At 34.5% G+C, this 17,647-nt stretch overlaps 3 protein-coding genes across 5 annotated transcripts; 2 read left to right on the top strand and 1 right to left on the bottom strand.

The window, feature by feature from the left end:
- The first annotated feature begins 2,561 nt into the window (after positions 1-2,561).
- LOC128530489 (pepsin A-like) lies at positions 2,562-5,610 on the top strand. The gene is made up of 9 exons (XM_053504464.1): positions 2,562-2,667; positions 2,828-2,969; positions 3,075-3,192; positions 3,416-3,534; positions 3,979-4,178; positions 4,409-4,522; positions 4,822-4,966; positions 5,077-5,175; positions 5,397-5,610. Exons 1-9 carry the CDS (start codon positions 2,615-2,617, stop codon positions 5,523-5,525), a joined length of 1,119 nt encoding a protein of 372 aa, XP_053360439.1. The 5' UTR covers positions 2,562-2,614; the 3' UTR covers positions 5,526-5,610.
- A 4,991-nt stretch (positions 5,611-10,601) lies between these two features.
- LOC128530488 (pepsin A-like) lies at positions 10,602-14,356 on the top strand. The gene is made up of 9 exons (XM_053504463.1): positions 10,602-10,678; positions 10,863-11,004; positions 11,746-11,863; positions 12,237-12,355; positions 13,049-13,248; positions 13,392-13,505; positions 13,653-13,797; positions 13,895-13,990; positions 14,106-14,356. The coding sequence occupies exons 1-9, from the start codon at positions 10,626-10,628 to the stop codon at positions 14,247-14,249; spliced, it is 1,131 nt and encodes a 376-aa protein (XP_053360438.1). The 5' UTR covers positions 10,602-10,625; the 3' UTR covers positions 14,250-14,356.
- Positions 14,357-14,707: 351 nt separating this feature from the next.
- LOC128530490 (uncharacterized) lies at positions 14,708-17,613 on the bottom strand. Of its 3 annotated transcripts, none has more exons than XM_053504466.1 (6): positions 17,224-17,613; positions 16,816-17,127; positions 16,590-16,683; positions 15,943-16,055; positions 15,791-15,837; positions 14,708-15,649 (listed from the first exon to the last, which is right to left on the bottom strand). In XM_053504466.1, exons 1-6 carry the CDS (start codon positions 17,261-17,263, stop codon positions 15,485-15,487), a joined length of 771 nt encoding a protein of 256 aa, XP_053360441.1. In that variant the 5' UTR covers positions 17,264-17,613; the 3' UTR covers positions 14,708-15,484. The 3 variants fall into 3 exon arrangements, with proteins under 3 accessions (XP_053360441.1, XP_053360440.1, XP_053360442.1); XM_053504465.1 differs by having other exon boundaries at positions 16,816-17,130; XM_053504467.1 differs by having other exon boundaries at positions 16,816-17,613.
- Between the last annotated feature and the right edge of the window lie 34 nt (positions 17,614-17,647).

Genomic DNA, 17,647 nt, shown 5'->3' on the forward strand with positions numbered 1-17,647 from the left:
TTGCTAATCCTTAGTTTTTGATTAATTGATAATTCGCAAAACAACTCTATAAAAACAGAAATTTTGGGAGTTTGCTGGTCTGGAGCTTTCAGGTCTGTTTTAACACAATGCCAGGAAGTAAATAAGCAATGGTCTTAGAGAAGCAATTGTTACTGCACATCAATCTGGAAAGGGTTATAATATAATTCTACAGTATAAAGATTACACACAAATGGAAAGCATTTAAGTCAGGAGTGGACATCCCAGCACATTCACCCCATGGTAAGACCATACAATGCTCAGAGGAATAAAAAAAAAAATTAAATCTACCTACAATTCAATTTTATTTATTTAACACATTTAGCAGCTGTGCAGGATTTAAAAAAGGGACATATTTTTCAAATGTGTGGGGAAATATGCATAAATCCAAATTATTAGATTAGGAGATTAGACTGAACAAGTACAGTTTGTTTTTAAGAGGTGTCAGGAGAAGACTTCTCCTGTGTAAAAACGACCATGGAAGCATTTTTGAGGTTATCAAAACTGCATTTGAACTAACACAAGGCTTCTGGAACAATTTTCTATATACAGATAAGACCAAAGTGGAGTTGTTTGGCCTTAACGTTCAATGCCATGTTAGGGGAAAACCAAAAAGCATTTTAGAAGAAAAACCTCATACCCACTCTCAAGGTGGTGAATGGGTATGATTTGGGCTTGTTTTGCATCTACAGGACCTGAGCACCTTGCAGTCAATAAGTCAAATATGAACTCCTCTGTATAACAGAGTATTCTAGATGTGAAGCCATCTGTCTGACGCTTGGTTGAAATTGGGCAACTGGACGATGACCAAAAGAACTTCAGTAAATCGACATCACAATGGGTGAAAAAAAAAAGATTCAAGGTTTTAAAATGAATTAGACATTACCCACACTAAAATACTGTGTCAGGACCTTTAGAAAGTGATGCATATGAAAATTCCCAAAAACTTAACCAATGTTATAAAGAGGAACGGACCAAAATTCCTTTACAACAACAATGTGAGAGACTGTTAAATAACACAGGAAATGAAGTTATTGCTGCTAAATAATTATCTACAAGGTACTAAATCATGTGGGTACATGCTTTTAGTTAAATAAATAATGGCATGTTGGAAAAAGTTATATGGTGTTATTCATCTGAGGTTGTATTTGTCTTATACTAACACCTTGTACAATCAAATGATTTGCATTGTGTTTTTATAGAAAAACACGCACAATTAAAAAAGAGGGGGCACTAACTTTTGAATACGACTATAACTTTCAACAACATGTTCTAGCAATATGCTGTGTAAAAAATTGTTGTTGAAATTGCTGTTCAAGGAAAATTCCTTCCAGTGACCATAAGAGGGCCACATTTAAGCAAGAAACATGAAAGTTGGCAAACCACAATGAAATTAATGATACAATCAAGTAAGAAAAATAATAATACACAATAGTAACATATCCACATATTTAGTGACAGCCCTCTAGAAAAAAAATACACATATATAATTATTTACACCCCTAGAAACTAAGACTGAGGGTCCTGATGGTGTCAGTAGCAATGTTCTACTGCACAAGAAATTCATTATTTGTTCTTAGATTTCAAAGGACAAGTTATTTGGTTATGTAAGTTCTTGGGCCTGAAACTAAGTTTACTTTGATTAACAGATATGGAATGTAATGTCTCATTTGACTTTGGAGAAGTCCTCCACCAGAAGGGAGGTACAACAACAGTTGCCAGTTGTAGTACAACTAGTGTAAATTGTTAGTATATGCTTTTTATTATTTATTAAGTATGCATAATGATTACATTTGTGTGTGGGGATAGAAACTCTTTTTTTATATATAATTTCTGTTAAGATTGTGTTAAACATTACAATTTAGCAATGCTGTGTCCCATTATTTCTTTAGACATCGCAGCACAACAACTACAAATACAATCTTTTTTCCCCCATGCTTTTTTATGGCAGGTATACTGTTTGTTTTTTTAATTAAATTGCCATTCCGTACTTGATCTTATTTATTTGTTGGCAAAAAGTTTAGGTGCAAAAATGTACAGCACAATAAGATTTTACAGTAATGATTTTCTGATACTTTCTCTCCATAATTCTTGTGTGAAATATATAAATCATTTATTTGTATCAGTAAACTTGCAAAAATCAGTACTATAAAAGTTTTTTGCTTAGCATTTTCTCCTTCTCAATTTTAATTATTTTTATTGCCCTTTAGTAAAAAAATTAATACAAATAAAATTATAATGGGGCAGACACTCCTTTCAACCCTTAAGTCCTTTATGTTAACATTAGATATCATTCATTACACCTATCAGAAATAGATTTGAGTCTATGACTTTGAATATATACTTTAACTTTCACAAATCATGGAAAAATATACATCAGTGTTTGGGTTTGGTGTTCAGGGATTATGCTAAAGATAATATGAAACTTCAAGGAAATTCTGTCAATGACAAATGTGTTTTCTAGGCACAGTGTGTTTTAACACCTGGATGACAAATATGTTCATGATAAGAAACATGATAGGACTGTATATAAAGGCTGAAATCTTTGACTGTGCAGTATGTGATTAAGTGCAAGCTTGAAGTCACAGTCAAGACGATGAAGCTGATCCTGGCCTTGTGTGCCTTAGTGGCATTTGCAGAATGCATCAGGTAAGTCCAAAAAATCTTTGTTGGCCTAACAAAATCAGTTCTAATGTTCAGTTCTACTGAAATAGAAATTGATGTGGATGTTCTTTTTAAAAGCTTTTGTACCGATGTAAAAAACTGAAAGATTAATAGAAATAACACAAAAATGACACTTTTCCGGCAGGGTGCCTTTGATCAAGGGTAAGACCGCACGTCAGAAACTACAAGAGAAAGGACTATGGGAGGAGTACAGAAAGAAACATCCCTACAGCCCACTGGTCAAGTTTCAGCAGACTGGTACTGAGCCCATGACCAATGATGCTGATGTAAGTTAGCCGAAACATGGCACACATCCCAATGTATTTGTGTCAAAAGAAAAAATTGGTTGGCTTGTCAGTTTATACATTAAGTCTTGTTCATATCCATTTCAGCTCTCTTACTACGGAGTGATTTCCATTGGCAGTCCTCCTCAGTCCTTCCAAGTGATTTTTGATAGTGGCTCTTCCAACTTGTGGGTGCCTTCTATCTACTGCTCAAGCCAGGCTTGCCGTAAGTATTAGTGGGTTTAGAGACAGCAAATGAAAACAAGCTATACAGGAGTGCTTATTAAAAAGCGGAAAATGTTTTTAAATGCACTTATATGACTTGAACATAAGCTCATTGTAATATAAGCAACACTATGGCAACTATGGTCCATAATTGGGCAGACAGTAAGCTCAGTTATTTCTAGCACTAACAAATATCTTTTCTTCAAAATATCTTCGTCCTTTAGAGAACCACAATAAATTCAACCCAACACAGTCCAGCACTTTCCAGACCAACAACCAGGCTCTGTCCATTCAGTATGGCACAGGCAGCATGACTGGATACCTGGGTTATGACACTGTGACGGTATTTAATTTCTTCAGTTGATTTGATTAAATTGATTTGTAATGATTGCCTTGAAACTCTTTAAACACAGAAACTTCCTGTTATAATGGTAAATGGTTAATATCTACATATATTAGATATTACTTAACTTTTTACTGTTTGGACTAAAGGTATTAAAATACATCAATCAATTTTAAGCTTTCAGTTACTTAGTTGCAACTTGTTTTAAGTTTAATTTAACTGCTCATAAGTAGGTTGATGTAATTTGTGTTATATAAATTAAAAAGTGCCAAAGATTTCTAAGTCTTTCTTTTTTTGGGCTTTTGGGATTAATGTAAATCACTGAAAAAATATTTTCTGTTATTTGAAATTTTAAATGAGTAAGATCTAAGGATTCACAGCTAATTACTGTAGATTGTAAATAAAGAAACAACAGTAAGTAAACCTTAATTCTTTGTTCTATAGGTTGGTGGAATCTCTGTGCAAAATCAGATCTTTGGACTGAGTGAGACTGAGGCGCCCTTCATGGCCAGCATGACAGCAGATGGCATCCTGGGTCTGGCCTATCAATCCATTGCTTCTGATAATGCCACTCCCGTCTTTGACAACATGATGAGTCAGGGCTTGGTCTCCCAGGATGTCTTCTCCGTCTACCTGAGCAGCAAGTATGCTACATTTTTCTTCTGCTTTATTTTTATATTGCTCAAATAAGAATCAGTATGATTTACGTTTGCAGTTATACAGTTTCCCAATCAAAAGACTGGTGACCTCTTCAGATCAACATTTAGACAATCTTTCCAAGCTATTTAAGCATCAGACATACAAAATGTACTTTTATAGTTTGAGTTTGAAAATGACAGTCTACCTCAACCAGCACTCTTTTTAAATTCCACAGTGGTCAGCAGGGCAGTGAGGTACTGTTTGGTGAGATTGACACCTCCTACTACACTGGTAGCATCTACTGGATCCCTCTGTCCTCAGAGAGCTACTACCAGGTCACCATGAACAGGTGGGCAGACTATAAAGCATTTATAATCATATAACATGTAAAAAAAAATCTAATATTGATTTATGTAAGTATTTACACTATGGTTGGTATGGTTGGTGGTGTTTACGTTCATGATGTTCAAATATGTGTTGGATTGTTAACAGTATTATTGCGTACATTGTTTTTATTAATTTTTTTTTTTAAGTAAGAATAATTTAACAATTGGATATTAAATGGCATAACCCAACCTTCTACAAACCTCTTAAATGCTTAAACTATTGTGCTCTATTGTATAAAATAAATCCTTCAAATGTTTGCAGTGTTACTATCAATGGCCAGACTGTTGCTTGCTCTGGAGGATGCCAGGCTATTATTGACACTGGCACGTCCCTTATTGTTGGGCCAACCTCAGATATCAACAACATTAACTCCTGGGTGGGCGCCACTGTTGACCAATATGGAGATGTAAGTAAATGTTTAAAAAAAAAAACACTTGATTAAAGTTTAACCAAATGTAAAACTTTTCACATAGAATAAATAAACCAAAAGTAAACATTTGCCTACTTTCCTTGCAGGCTACTGTGAACTGTAATAACATCCAAAGCATGCCTTCAGTTACCTTCACCCTTAATGGCTACACCTTCACCATCTCTCCCTCATCCTACGTCAATCAGGTAAACCTAGACAAACTTTGTTTTTACATCATCAGCAAAAAGCTGCGGCGTAAATATGACTTTTTAAAATTTTACCACTAAAAACTTTAAACTCAGAATGTTTTTTTAATATATTTTAAATTATACATAGCACAGTTCTATATAAAGTAAATACAATACAGTTAAAAAGAATGCAATCCAAACGTGTCATATTTACTGTTTCATTTTTTCCCCCATTATAGGACACTTGCAATACAGGTTTTAGTGGCAGCGGTGACTCTCTGTGGATTCTTGGTGATGTTTTCATCCGAAACTACTACACCATCTTCAACAGGCAGACTAACAGCGTTGGCCTGGCTCAGCTTGCTTAAAAGAATGGAAAAATTTATTTTTCAAATTCTGTTTGATTTATTGATTCATAAACTTGAAATAAAATAAATATAAATATTCATCTCATGTTGCTTGTAGCTTTTTATTGTATTTTATTTTAATTTGTCATAGATATAATTATAGTATATTAAGTAGTTAGTTATATGTTCACCTACAAATTATAAATTTAAGCAAACACTTTGCATTCTAATATGTTTAGCCATGTTATAAGTGATTATTTAAAATTAAGTAAATAAAAAAGTGCATAATTATTATTTAATCCTTCTGCATTAAAAACACATTTATTGAACTTTCCAATTGAGTTTATGCAAAAAATTACATAACTATAACTCTAAATAACAAATGTTTGAGTTGACATCAATGAAGCTACTTAACAGTTCAAATACAACATAAAAGTAATAAATACTGAAAAAAAAAAACAAATTCCTGTATTAAATTTACATACATACAGTTGCATTCAAAATTATCGACCCCCACTAAAAATGATATTTGTTTTTGTTAAAATAAGTAACTTGGAGCTGTTTTTAATAAACCAGTGAAACAAGCATTTTAAATAGCTTAACTAACATACTAAAATAACAATTGATATACTGTAATAAATTATTTCTCCAAATTCACCACAAATGGCCCCTTTTTTAATGATTAATGCAGTTTCAAAATTATTCAACCCCCTGAATAAAATCCTTTATTAAAGCACAAATGTGTAAATCAGTTATTGTCTCAAGCAAAGATTAGATGCCTCAGGTGTACTTGACAAATACATCAATACAGGCTTTCTAGAAATTTGTTGATGGAGATGTTTGACTGTATATCAGAAATGGCTTAGTCAAGAATGTTGCCCATAAAGTTGAGAGAAGTGTTCATTGCCTGGCACAAACAAGGACAAGGATATAAAAATAGCCAAAGTGCCAAATGTTACTATACAGTAGAAGGTTCCAAGTTAAAGGAACAGTGGCTACACTACATAGATGTGGCAAAAAGACGAAGCAATCACCTGTGGCTACCAGATTCCTAAAAAGGTAAGGAAAAATCCTGGATTGACTGCAAAGGACCTACAGAAAGATTCGGTGTCAGCAGACACTCAAGTTTCGCAATCCATTATAAAGCGAATATTGAACACTAAAGGTCACCCCAAGATGTACCTCGCTACTGACCCTAAAACACAAGAAACATCAACTTTAATATGCTGAAAACCATATAAAAAGTCAGAGGTTCTGTTTAGAATTCTGTTCTACAGACTGATTAAACAAAACATTTTGGGCCTATGGAGTCAGAGGGTTTGGTGTAGAAAGAATAAAGCATATATATAAAAATGCACTGGCACTAAAACCTGTAGCGTGTAAAGGGCAATCTGTGAAAAAGCTGAAACTTCAGTGTAATTGGACTTACCAACAGAACAATAATGCCAAGCATACTTCAGTTCATCAAATCCATCAAGGCTTGGTTTTAGATGAAGTCCTGGAGGGTTCTAGAGTGGCCATCATTGTCGCCTAACTTGAATCTAATAGAAAAAATAAAATAAAAAGTTACAACACAAAAACACAAGAATCTTACTGAACTAGAGGCATTGCCCATGGGAAATAGGCTGCCTGCATAGGACCCCTAAGAAACACTGCCAGAAGCTAGTGGCTTGTTATACATGACATTTGTAGCAGGTCATAATAACCAAAGTTAGCTAAAGCTTTACTTAGTATTAAAGATGTTTCTTATCAAGGGGTTGAATACTTTTGATACTGTAGTAGTCATTAAAAGTGTCATTTTGTGATAAATTTGGGGAAACCACTTGTTAAATTAGTTTCACTGATTTATTACGAACAGCTGCAAGTTTCAATATTCAATATTGTCAAATTTCAATAGAAGTTGAATAACTTGTATATAAAACTTGCAACTGTATATAGTTACAATCCTGTATACAAAAATTAGCTGCGACAGTAAGACCACCAACAGATTCATTTGTTACCAGTTAAATGGTGACAAGATCATGAGCACCCAAACTTTTTGCTGTTTACGACCAAAGACTTGCCACCTCACAGAAAAGCCAATGATGCAAAAATTGCTGAAAAAAGTCAATTCTGCCCATGATAAAAGGGTATCAGAATGCCCAGTGAATCACAGCCTGCTACATATGGGGCTTAGTAGGCAACAAGTTTAAGGTTGTTAAAACTCCCCGATCTCAATCCAAATGAGCATCCAGTGTCAGACTTCACAGCACAGCCCCAGAGGTCTTGTGGAGACACACTCCGACGGGCCAGAGCCACCTCGCAGGCACAAAGGGAACCCACACAATATAGGAAATAATATTTTGCATTTTAATGTAATAGCTAATCGGTGTTTGTTTAATTACATAATAAACATGAAATGTATCTTTTTAAAATATATTTATTACATTTTCAGATTGTTTTGCCAATACTGAAACAAGGTGAATAGTTGTTACATATAAAAAGTATGGTGATCTAATGTCCCCACATTTCAACAAATAAATACAAATTATTTTATAATTACAATCCATTACATGACTATTTGCCTTACACACCTTGTAGATAATAACAATCATCATGCATAATGCATAGATAACATTGCGTTTAGCACGCACACATGAATACACACACACACACACACACACACACACACACACACACACACACACACACACACACACACACACACAAAGAGGATAACACACATAAAGGAGATCCCGCAACAACAAGGAATTCATATTTCACAGAGTCATTCCACGTGGAACAGTGACGTGTGGACTGAAAATATGGTTTTGTTTACCAAGTTACCTTTGAGATAAGATATATTGGGTAGCAGACATTTTTTTTTTAAACATTGTTATGAGGGATTTGTTTAAGAGATGTTTGCCCTGGAGTTTGGCACAGTTGACAGCTTGGAGGAGGTTGCTGACTACACTAAACACACACAAAAAAGTTGCAGGCACTGTTTCAAGACATAACTTAGAAATTAATAGCCTACATATAATCTTTAAAGTGCCGAGACAGGGAAGCTGACTGCACAGCAAGAGATTAAATAAAAACTATAAAAGATGGCAAGTCTTAGTTGTAAATCCATTGTTATGAGCATAGCTGTGAATTTTTGTGCTTTTTATCCAGAAGGCTCCTGAGCAGACTGTGATGGAAGCTCAATGTCACTTGCAAAATTACTATAAATCAGTTTCCAAAGTCCCTGATGTCCTGTTGATCATTAAATAGCAGCCGTACTTTGAATACTGTATGTAAACTTTTTGTTTATCTCTACCAATTTCAAGCAAGTGGAAAATTTACACTACCAATGTTTTGCTCTATAGATTTAGTGTTAAACTGTCATAGATAACCAACTGGCTGCAATAGAATGACCCATGACCCAGTCATTGCTGTAAGGGGGGGACAGGTTGCTGAGGGCATCAGCCTTCTTGCAACCAACAGGTGTACACACTCAAACAAGCTGGGGGACTGGGGAACCAGAGGACCTGGAGAAAACACAAAAGGACAGGGAATACATGAAACTCTACACTCAAACAGACCTACTGTAGAGATTTGAACCATCAACTCTTGGGATGTAAGGCAAGAGTGCTAACCAATGTATATGGACATTATTAGGACACATTGCTCCCTGACATTGAATATCTGACATTAAAATGCAGACTGTTCTACATGCCAAGACTGTTTACTGCCATCTTAACCACAGCTGTTTACCTTCTACCATGGGTAAATGTTAAGCTAGCTCTGAAGGAGCTGCATGATCAGCGGAATGCACATTCAGAGGGAACTGTATTTGTGGCAGGACTGAAGTGCATTAAAGAAGCCCAGCGCAGATGCCAGCAGCACATCAAAGGCAATTTAAAAAATACCAACCAGCAGCATACGAAGAGGTATTAAAGCCATAATAGCATACGTGCAGTATAAAAGCATCACCTTAATGACCAGCCATGAGATCACATTTCCTGAACTGACCAGCCACAAGTTTGATTACTGTGAAAACAGATTACAGTTTTGCAGTTCACACAAGCCTGTGTCATCGGGAGCATCCCAACACATATGCTAGGATGATTTCTTATGGCTACATGGCTGTTTGTGATTCTTCTTCACATTATGCATGTGGACATTTTCTTATTTTATACTGTTTAAACACCTGTGTAAACATTTCTCCCATAAAGTTAACAAGTTTACAATTATCATTCCAGGTTTTAGTAATGTTAAGATCATGTCAAAGTTGACCATGATGCAGGACCCCTGAAGCAGAGAGGGTTAAAGCCTTGGCCAAGCCACCACTGACCAATTTCAGCAATCTCTTTGCTTGTTTGTTTTTGTTTGATAGTTCAGCTGATGCTAAAATTATTTCCATCCAAATCAAATTCATAATTGCAACAATGAAAAAGTATTTGTTTATTTAAATTCAATGTCCAGGCAGTGTACATTACATTATATGTATGCATTAAAGGTTATTGTGGATAGTGTACTTTTGCAGGGTTAAAAGTTCTTCAAGTTCAGAAATATTTTAAACAATCCACTGTGCATGGAAAACAAAGTTACAGGTACTGCGTTTACACGGAAATTTGCTGATAACACAAAATGTCGAGGAGTTACCAGAATTTATCATTGTTTGAAATAGATTAGATTTTGAATCTCTTATCTCAATTTCTGCACACATAAACAGTTTAATTTGTCACAAGTTTTTTTGGAAAAAATTTATGAATTTGAATGTATATGTATATGTACAGTATATATCAGCTTTGTTATATTAGCAATATTTTTGGCATGCAGATTTTTTAAATTATAGATGTAAGCCAAATTGACATTTGATGTAATTCATTAATTTAATCAAATGTTATCTCAGTGAAGAGGGGACCCAGTAACCTTGACAGAAAATGTTTGATCTTCCAAGATTATAGTTCCAAAACAATCAAGAAAAACACATATGAAAACAATTCCAGTGTTAAATAAAAAAAGTTATTCCACATCTAATCATTCTTTTATCAGTTTAAAATGGAAAAGTAAAGGAAATAGGCTGTAGTCTAACAGTATATAAAGCATCAGGTCTCTTAGTGTGTATTTTCATTCAGAAGAGCATCAGCGAAGAAAATGAAACAGATTCTGATCCTGTGTGTTTTGGTGGCACTCTCGCAGTGCATCAGGTTAGATTTTCTATTAGCATACAAACACAATTTTGTTTTACAATTTTTATCTTCTGGACACTTAAATGTACTAATTGTCGTTCACTAGGATGACTGTTTCTTAAGCTATGCTAGATTTTGCTTTGTGTAATTTTATAAGAAAGCTATGTAAATTATATTAATATCAAAATAATTTATGGTGCAGGGTGCCATTGATCAAGGGCAAAACAGCACGACAGAGGCTGCAGGAGAAAGGTCTATGGGAGGAATACAGAATGAAATATCCTTACCAACCCTGGGCCAAGTTTGTTCAGAATGGTCAAGAATCCATGACCAACGATGCTGATGTATGTAAAGCAGATCTAAGTTTATTTATTCATTTTGTCTAAGTTTTATCTCATTTGTACCCATTATCTACAAGGGGCATTTACTTCAAATTGAGACATTTAATTGTGCAGAATAACAATATACAGCTATAAGAGTGAAAAATACCTTAATATATTTAATAATCCCTTGCTACATCAATGCACTTATCCCAGCATTTTATTAGTGCTTAGAAAAGGTATAAATTAAAATTTTTATGGTAAACTGGAGCCATGATCGGAACTCCCAGGAACTCCTTTAATCGCATGAAGGGTCAGGACTGTATGGGGCAATATCTCCCTTCTGGGTTCCTGCAATATGCAAGTGGGGTTTGTGCATGATTGTGTCTGCAGTTCTCACAGATAGATGCATCTCTTCTGCAAGCTTGTGACAAGTAATTATAAAAAAAATTAATAATCAGATATTTAATCCACTGAACATTCCTGGGAATGATGGTAGTGGGCTCAGGAGCCATGTCAGCTGATATTGTTATCCACATACGCACAGCATGACCTTCTTTTTAATGTTTGCACCATTTAAGTGTTTTATTCTTAGAGGCTAAGAGTCTCATTACTGTACGGAATTTGAAGTCGTCTGTAAATGTCAATTCCCAGACAAATGTCCAACAAGTCCCAGTTTGACTTGAACATCCCTTATGCAGTATATATATAATTTTTATCTCCACTATAATAGCTGATGTTCTGACATATTCACGTTACTTTTAGCTTTCCTACTATGGTGAGATCACCATCGGAACTCCTGGTCAGTCCTTTACTGTGCTTATGGACACAGGTTCAGCTAACCTGTGGGTGCCATCTGTCTACTGCTCAAGCCAAGCCTGCCGTGAGTATTATAAGTTTCCTCGATATATGACACACATAAGACACACATTATTGTTGTTTACACTACCCACTAACACCTTCATCACATGTGATGCACATTATTGTTTTTTGTACTACCATGCAGACTCATATCTACAGTACATTGCCAATCTGTTTAGATACTTTGTATATTGTTGTCCTTTAAGCATCTATAGTGTTTAAATGTTGTTAGTGTTATAGTGTCTGTAAAAAAATATGTACATACATTGTCGTTATTTATGTTTGTCATTTTTGAGAGTCCCCAACAGTGGGGACCAAATTCCTGGTGTTTTTTAACATACTTGGTAATATACTTATTGGACAAGTGGGACAAGATTTTATTTTTTTTTCTTTAGAGAACCATGATCAGTTCAATCCACAGCAGTCCAGCACTTTCCAGAGCACCAATGAGTCTATCTCTGTTCAGTATGGGACAGGCAGTATGACTGGCTACATGGGATACGACACTGTCACAGTAAATATAAATCTTTAACGTACATAATAATGACTCCATGCATGAAAGAAAATGTATATATATTTATTTATTTAAAAAGCCAAATTCATATAAATGGCCTAAGACTTGTTAAGTCCTCTAAAAAATGCCATATGGAAAAGTTGCATTTCTGGTTCTGTGGCATCTAACAAATAATGGCCTATATATGGTCTATATATGGCCTATATATTTTATTGCATATATAGTTGTCACATGCACATAAACAGGAAAATTTCAACAATGATTTAACAGTTTAAGAATTAATTTGTGTCCAACAGGACCTATATAAATACCATAGGGGGCTAATTTAACATTTTTTTCCAGATTCAGAGTTTTTCCAGATTTTTTAAATTAAATTTAATTAAATTTAATTTAATTTTCAATTCAAGTTGACACACTTCAAGTCTCAAAAAAATACAAAAGATGATAGTAACAAATTACCATTTGACCTGTGTTAAAATACAAAAACAGTTCAGTACTATCTTACAGTAGAAAAATAATTTTTTATGTGCATTCAAAAGGAACATAATGGTTTTTTTAATGTGAATTTTTAGTATTCTTTACCACTTCTCCACCTTTCCTTAATGTTTAACACAAATAAATTGCTTTAATATAAGAGCTTAATTGCCTAAAGTCAATCCTAAATAACTGACTTCCAAGATTTTTGTTGTGTAGGTTGGTGGAATCTCAGTGCAAAATCAGATCTTTGGACTGAGTGAGACTGAGGCGCCCTTCATGGCCAGCATGGCAGCAGATGGCATCATGGGACTGGCCTACCAAGCGGTTTCCTCTGATGGTGCCACTCCTGTCTTTGACAACATGATGAGTCAGGGCTTGGTCTCCCAGGATGTCTTCTCAGTCTACCTGAGCAGCAAGTATGATGATAGCTTAAACAGCTTGTTGTCTTTTTTTTTATCATTAATTACCTAAATATACATAGAGGTAAGAAACCATTGAGATTTTAAAGGTCTGCTAGGTTTGTTTTGCAAATATTGACATAAATATATTTCTATTTTAGTGAGCAACAAGGCAGCATGCTGTTACTGGGTGAGATTGACAGCTCCTACTACACTGGTAGCATCTACTGGATCCCTCTTTCCTCTGAGAGCTACTATCAGGTCACCATGGACAGGTAATTTGCAGCATGATATAAAAAATTGACATCAAGATAAATAATACTTTACTTAAAAATAAAATGTTACTAAAATGTTAACTCTTTGATCCTTACTAATTATTAGATTAGATTTGTCTGTATTAACCTTTACCTGTTCTTTTGCAGCGTTACCATCAATGGACAAGTTGTTGCTTGTAACGGCGGATGTCAAGCTATTATTGATACTGGTACTTCCCTTATTATTGGGCCAAGCAGTGGCATCAGCAATCTCAATGCCTATCTTGGTGCCCAGACAGACCAATATGGAGATGTGAGCAAATAAATAAGACAGACTTTTTTTTTAACCTCTAAGCAGTTGGCCGAATAAAAATAGCATTAGTGACAATACCAAAACTTTCTTATTACAGTCTATAGTGAGCTGCAATCTCCAGAGCCTGCCTTCAGTTACTTTCAACATTAATGGCTATGCCTTCGCCATTCCTCCCTCATCCTTTGTCACTCAGGTCTGTATATCTCTCTTTTTAACCTGAATGATCAAATTGTGTGATAAGTGTAACTGATTTGAGCTGGAACGCAAAAAAGTACACGTGTAATCCAATCATATGATTCTGTTTCTAGGGCTCCAGTGGCTGCCAAACAGGTTTCTCAGCTGGCAACTTTGGAAGCAGTTTCTCTTGGATCTTGGGAGACGTTTTCATCAGGAATTGGTACACCATCTTTAATAGGAGCAACAACTCTGTCGGTCTGGCTCAGCTGGCTTAAGCACTAATGTCAATTTTGATGAAATAAACTTTTGTTTCTTGCAATTTATATGTGAAAACATGTAAGATAGCAACAAGCAATAAAATTTTTTTGCATAGAACAATAAAGGTGCTTTGTATTACTGCTTCACCAGATGAATTTAATTTAATTACATTTTATTTAAATAGCATGTTTAACAATGGTCATTGTCACAAAGCAGCTTTACAGAATCAAAAGAAAATTAGGGAACAGAAAATGAAAAGTGTAAGAAATTAGGGCTAAAAAATAAGATTAAAGACTAAAAAATTATTAAATGACTAAAATTTTTTTATACTGGATCTTCTGCACTTTGGAAAGTTGTAAGAAACAGCCAGCAAAAAAAAAAAAAAAAAAAAAAAGAGGCTGATGATATGAGATATAAGCTGACACTTCATGTACTCAGAGCTACTACTGACTGAATATACTGGATCTTCTAAAGTTCGCTGTTCCTGTTATTGGCTACTTGAATCACAAGCACTATATTAAAGTACACCAATGTTGAGAGTAATGTTTTGGAATCTATGAAACAGTCCTCTTCAGCATTTCCATTTGTTTCATCAGATGTAGTCAGCAGGACATGCGTCATGTGCCATATACTTCACAATAAAGAGAAAAGACTGTTTTGTGATACCAGGATGATCTTGGTTGTTAATATTGTTGTCCCAAAATCTGAGACTATATAAACTGAAGAATTAAAAAATAAAAGTTGTTTAATATTGTGAATATTTATTATTTAGATTCTATTATTTCTAGATCACTATTTAAAAGGTATTAAAGTTTTTGTTAAAGTTACATGTTTTTGGACAAAACTATGTATCCAAAATACATCATAAGTTTTTGCCCAAACTTGTGAAGTCCACGCATAAGCTCACTCTCATTATTTGGTACAAAAGACAAATGTCAATTTGTAATGAAAATTATTGTATTAAATTAACAAAGAACACAAAATAGAATTAGATAGCACTTCACTTGTGGTCTCAGACTTTAATTGAACGGAAATGTCCGTTTAAAATTGAGTCTTAAGCAAATATTGCAATGTACATACCAGTGAATACTGCCAATATGAACTGTACAAAAAGCTCATATCTCATTTGACCAGAGTCCAAAATAACAACATCCAAAAATCACAAGGAATTTGTTTACACAGAAATACTGTAGGGCATTACAGCCTACATACTATTTTTGAACAAGGTATTGTAATAATTTTACTTTTCTACTCATAGAACCCCAGCTATTGAAGCATACTCTACATTGTCCTGTGGTGGCAGTGCATTGCCTAAATCAGGTCTTGAGTTGTGGATGTCCAGGTTGGCGTATATGTTGAAAGTTTTTTGATGACATTTGAAATCCACTGTAGTGTAGATGAGCTCCTGAGGTAGCTGCTGCAGAATGCAAAGAGTGAAGTCAGAAATATTACAAATAACCAATAGATTGTTTCAAATTTTGTTATCAAGGGAAATATATATTCTGGTGTTAAAACATGTTGCATTTATTCTAGGCATGTGAGGACTAGTCATTCTTACTTCTTCAGTAACACTGGGTGCACTGCGGACGCTTCTAACACATGTATCTGAAATCATGGAACACACTTTATTATGTCACATAAATTTATGCTAATTATATACAAGGTCATAAGAATCCTGTGATGTTACCAGTGTTTAAAAGCCATCCCTACCTTTTGACTTCTTTTTATAGCAGATCACTGCCAGAGTGATGGATATAATGAGAGTGATTACTACAATGCCAAAAATGGTTCCCAGTAGGAATTTCAAGCTCCATTTTCCATTACTGGTGATTAAACAAGAGTGAAGAGATAAAACTAAACATAGATGATGTGCAGGGATTAAAAATTACTGTAATCAAGTTCAATGTGAGCAGTTTTTAATGTACAGTCACACCTTCTAATTCAATGTTTTTTTGTGATATATTTTTTACATTCAAGAACAATAGTGGAAATATTAAAACTATGAAACAACAACTTTAAAATTAGGATATTAAGTGAAAACAACAACAGTAAATTATTTTAAAACATAAAGGTCAGGTTCCTTCCCAGGAAAACAAAACCAAAACAAACCTCTGCTGCAGAGAAGTTCATTTAGAGTTACCAGCCTTAAAAATCACCAATTAACAGCACCTCAGATTAGAGCCTTTATGAAGGCTTTACAGAGTCTAAGGACCAGACACATCTCAATACCAACTGTTCAACGAAGATTCTTGCATTTTTGGATGCCATCGGCAATACAGAAAATAAATGTAAAACAGGAAAGATCATGGAATTAAAAGGTGTGTCCAAATGTGCTGAGAGATTAGAATTTAGCCTACCTAGATATCTCCTGGTGTGTATCTAATATTTGGTGCACTGGTGGGATGGTAGATTTTGGAATGTCTAGTATTGGATTCATTGCAGTTTCAACATCTGAATCAATGCACAAGAAAACCAAGCTCATTTAGGAAATAATAAAGCACAGAGTACACAAATTATTACAAACATCATGATTATCAGTTTGTTATATATCATTTGATCAAAGTCAAGCAATAAAAGCCTTACCAGCTATAACAACTTGAAAATCCTGGTAAATGCTGTTTTGTGGTGTACGGATTTCACATCTATATGTCCCAGCATCATTTGAATGCACATTCCAGATTCGAACATCAAATATTCCAGGGTATGCATTAGTTTCTATTCTTCCTTCGTAAGCACTGTGAACATATCCCTTGCTATTCACAAAAACCATGCACCCATATCTAGTAAACTTACAACAATACTTTGTATAGAAACTGTAGTTCGGATGAAAAACAAATCTTAGAAGCATTTCTCCAGGGAACTCCATATGTAGTTGTCCTTTTGTTAGATTTACACCTGCTGATTCAGACAATGTAGGCAATTATTATTATTTAAAAAAATATATACCAATAAATAAATCTCCTCAATAAACACAAGCAGACACAACCTCACCATTTGTGAAAAAGAGAAGAAAAAAGTAGAAAAGCTTCATTTCAACTCCTCAGTCTCACAGGCTTCCTCATGAGAGAGGATGACCCTGCTTAGTGGTTAAAATGAAGAATCATGCTTATGAATAACCACATCAAACATGAAATCTGCGTCAACTCAGGCAGTTCCTCAGATCACACCCATGTGTCCTTTAGATATGACATTTTGCCTTAAAGAATTGTTTTGCGTAAAAACTCCAGTCTTGCATAGTTATTTCCCTTTTGAGAATGCATTTGTAACACTTTAAAGATTTCCTCATGTACTATAGTTAAAGGTTGTAAGAAAATCACAATAAATACCTACAGACATAAGTAATCCTATCCTAATAAAATATAACATTAATGTAGTAAAAGTAAAAAATAGGAATAACAAGTTAACTGTTATTTGT

The sequence above is a fragment of the Clarias gariepinus genome, chromosome 9, assembly GCF_024256425.1.
Source record: "Clarias gariepinus isolate MV-2021 ecotype Netherlands chromosome 9, CGAR_prim_01v2, whole genome shotgun sequence".
NCBI lineage: Eukaryota > Metazoa > Chordata > Actinopteri > Siluriformes > Clariidae > Clarias > Clarias gariepinus.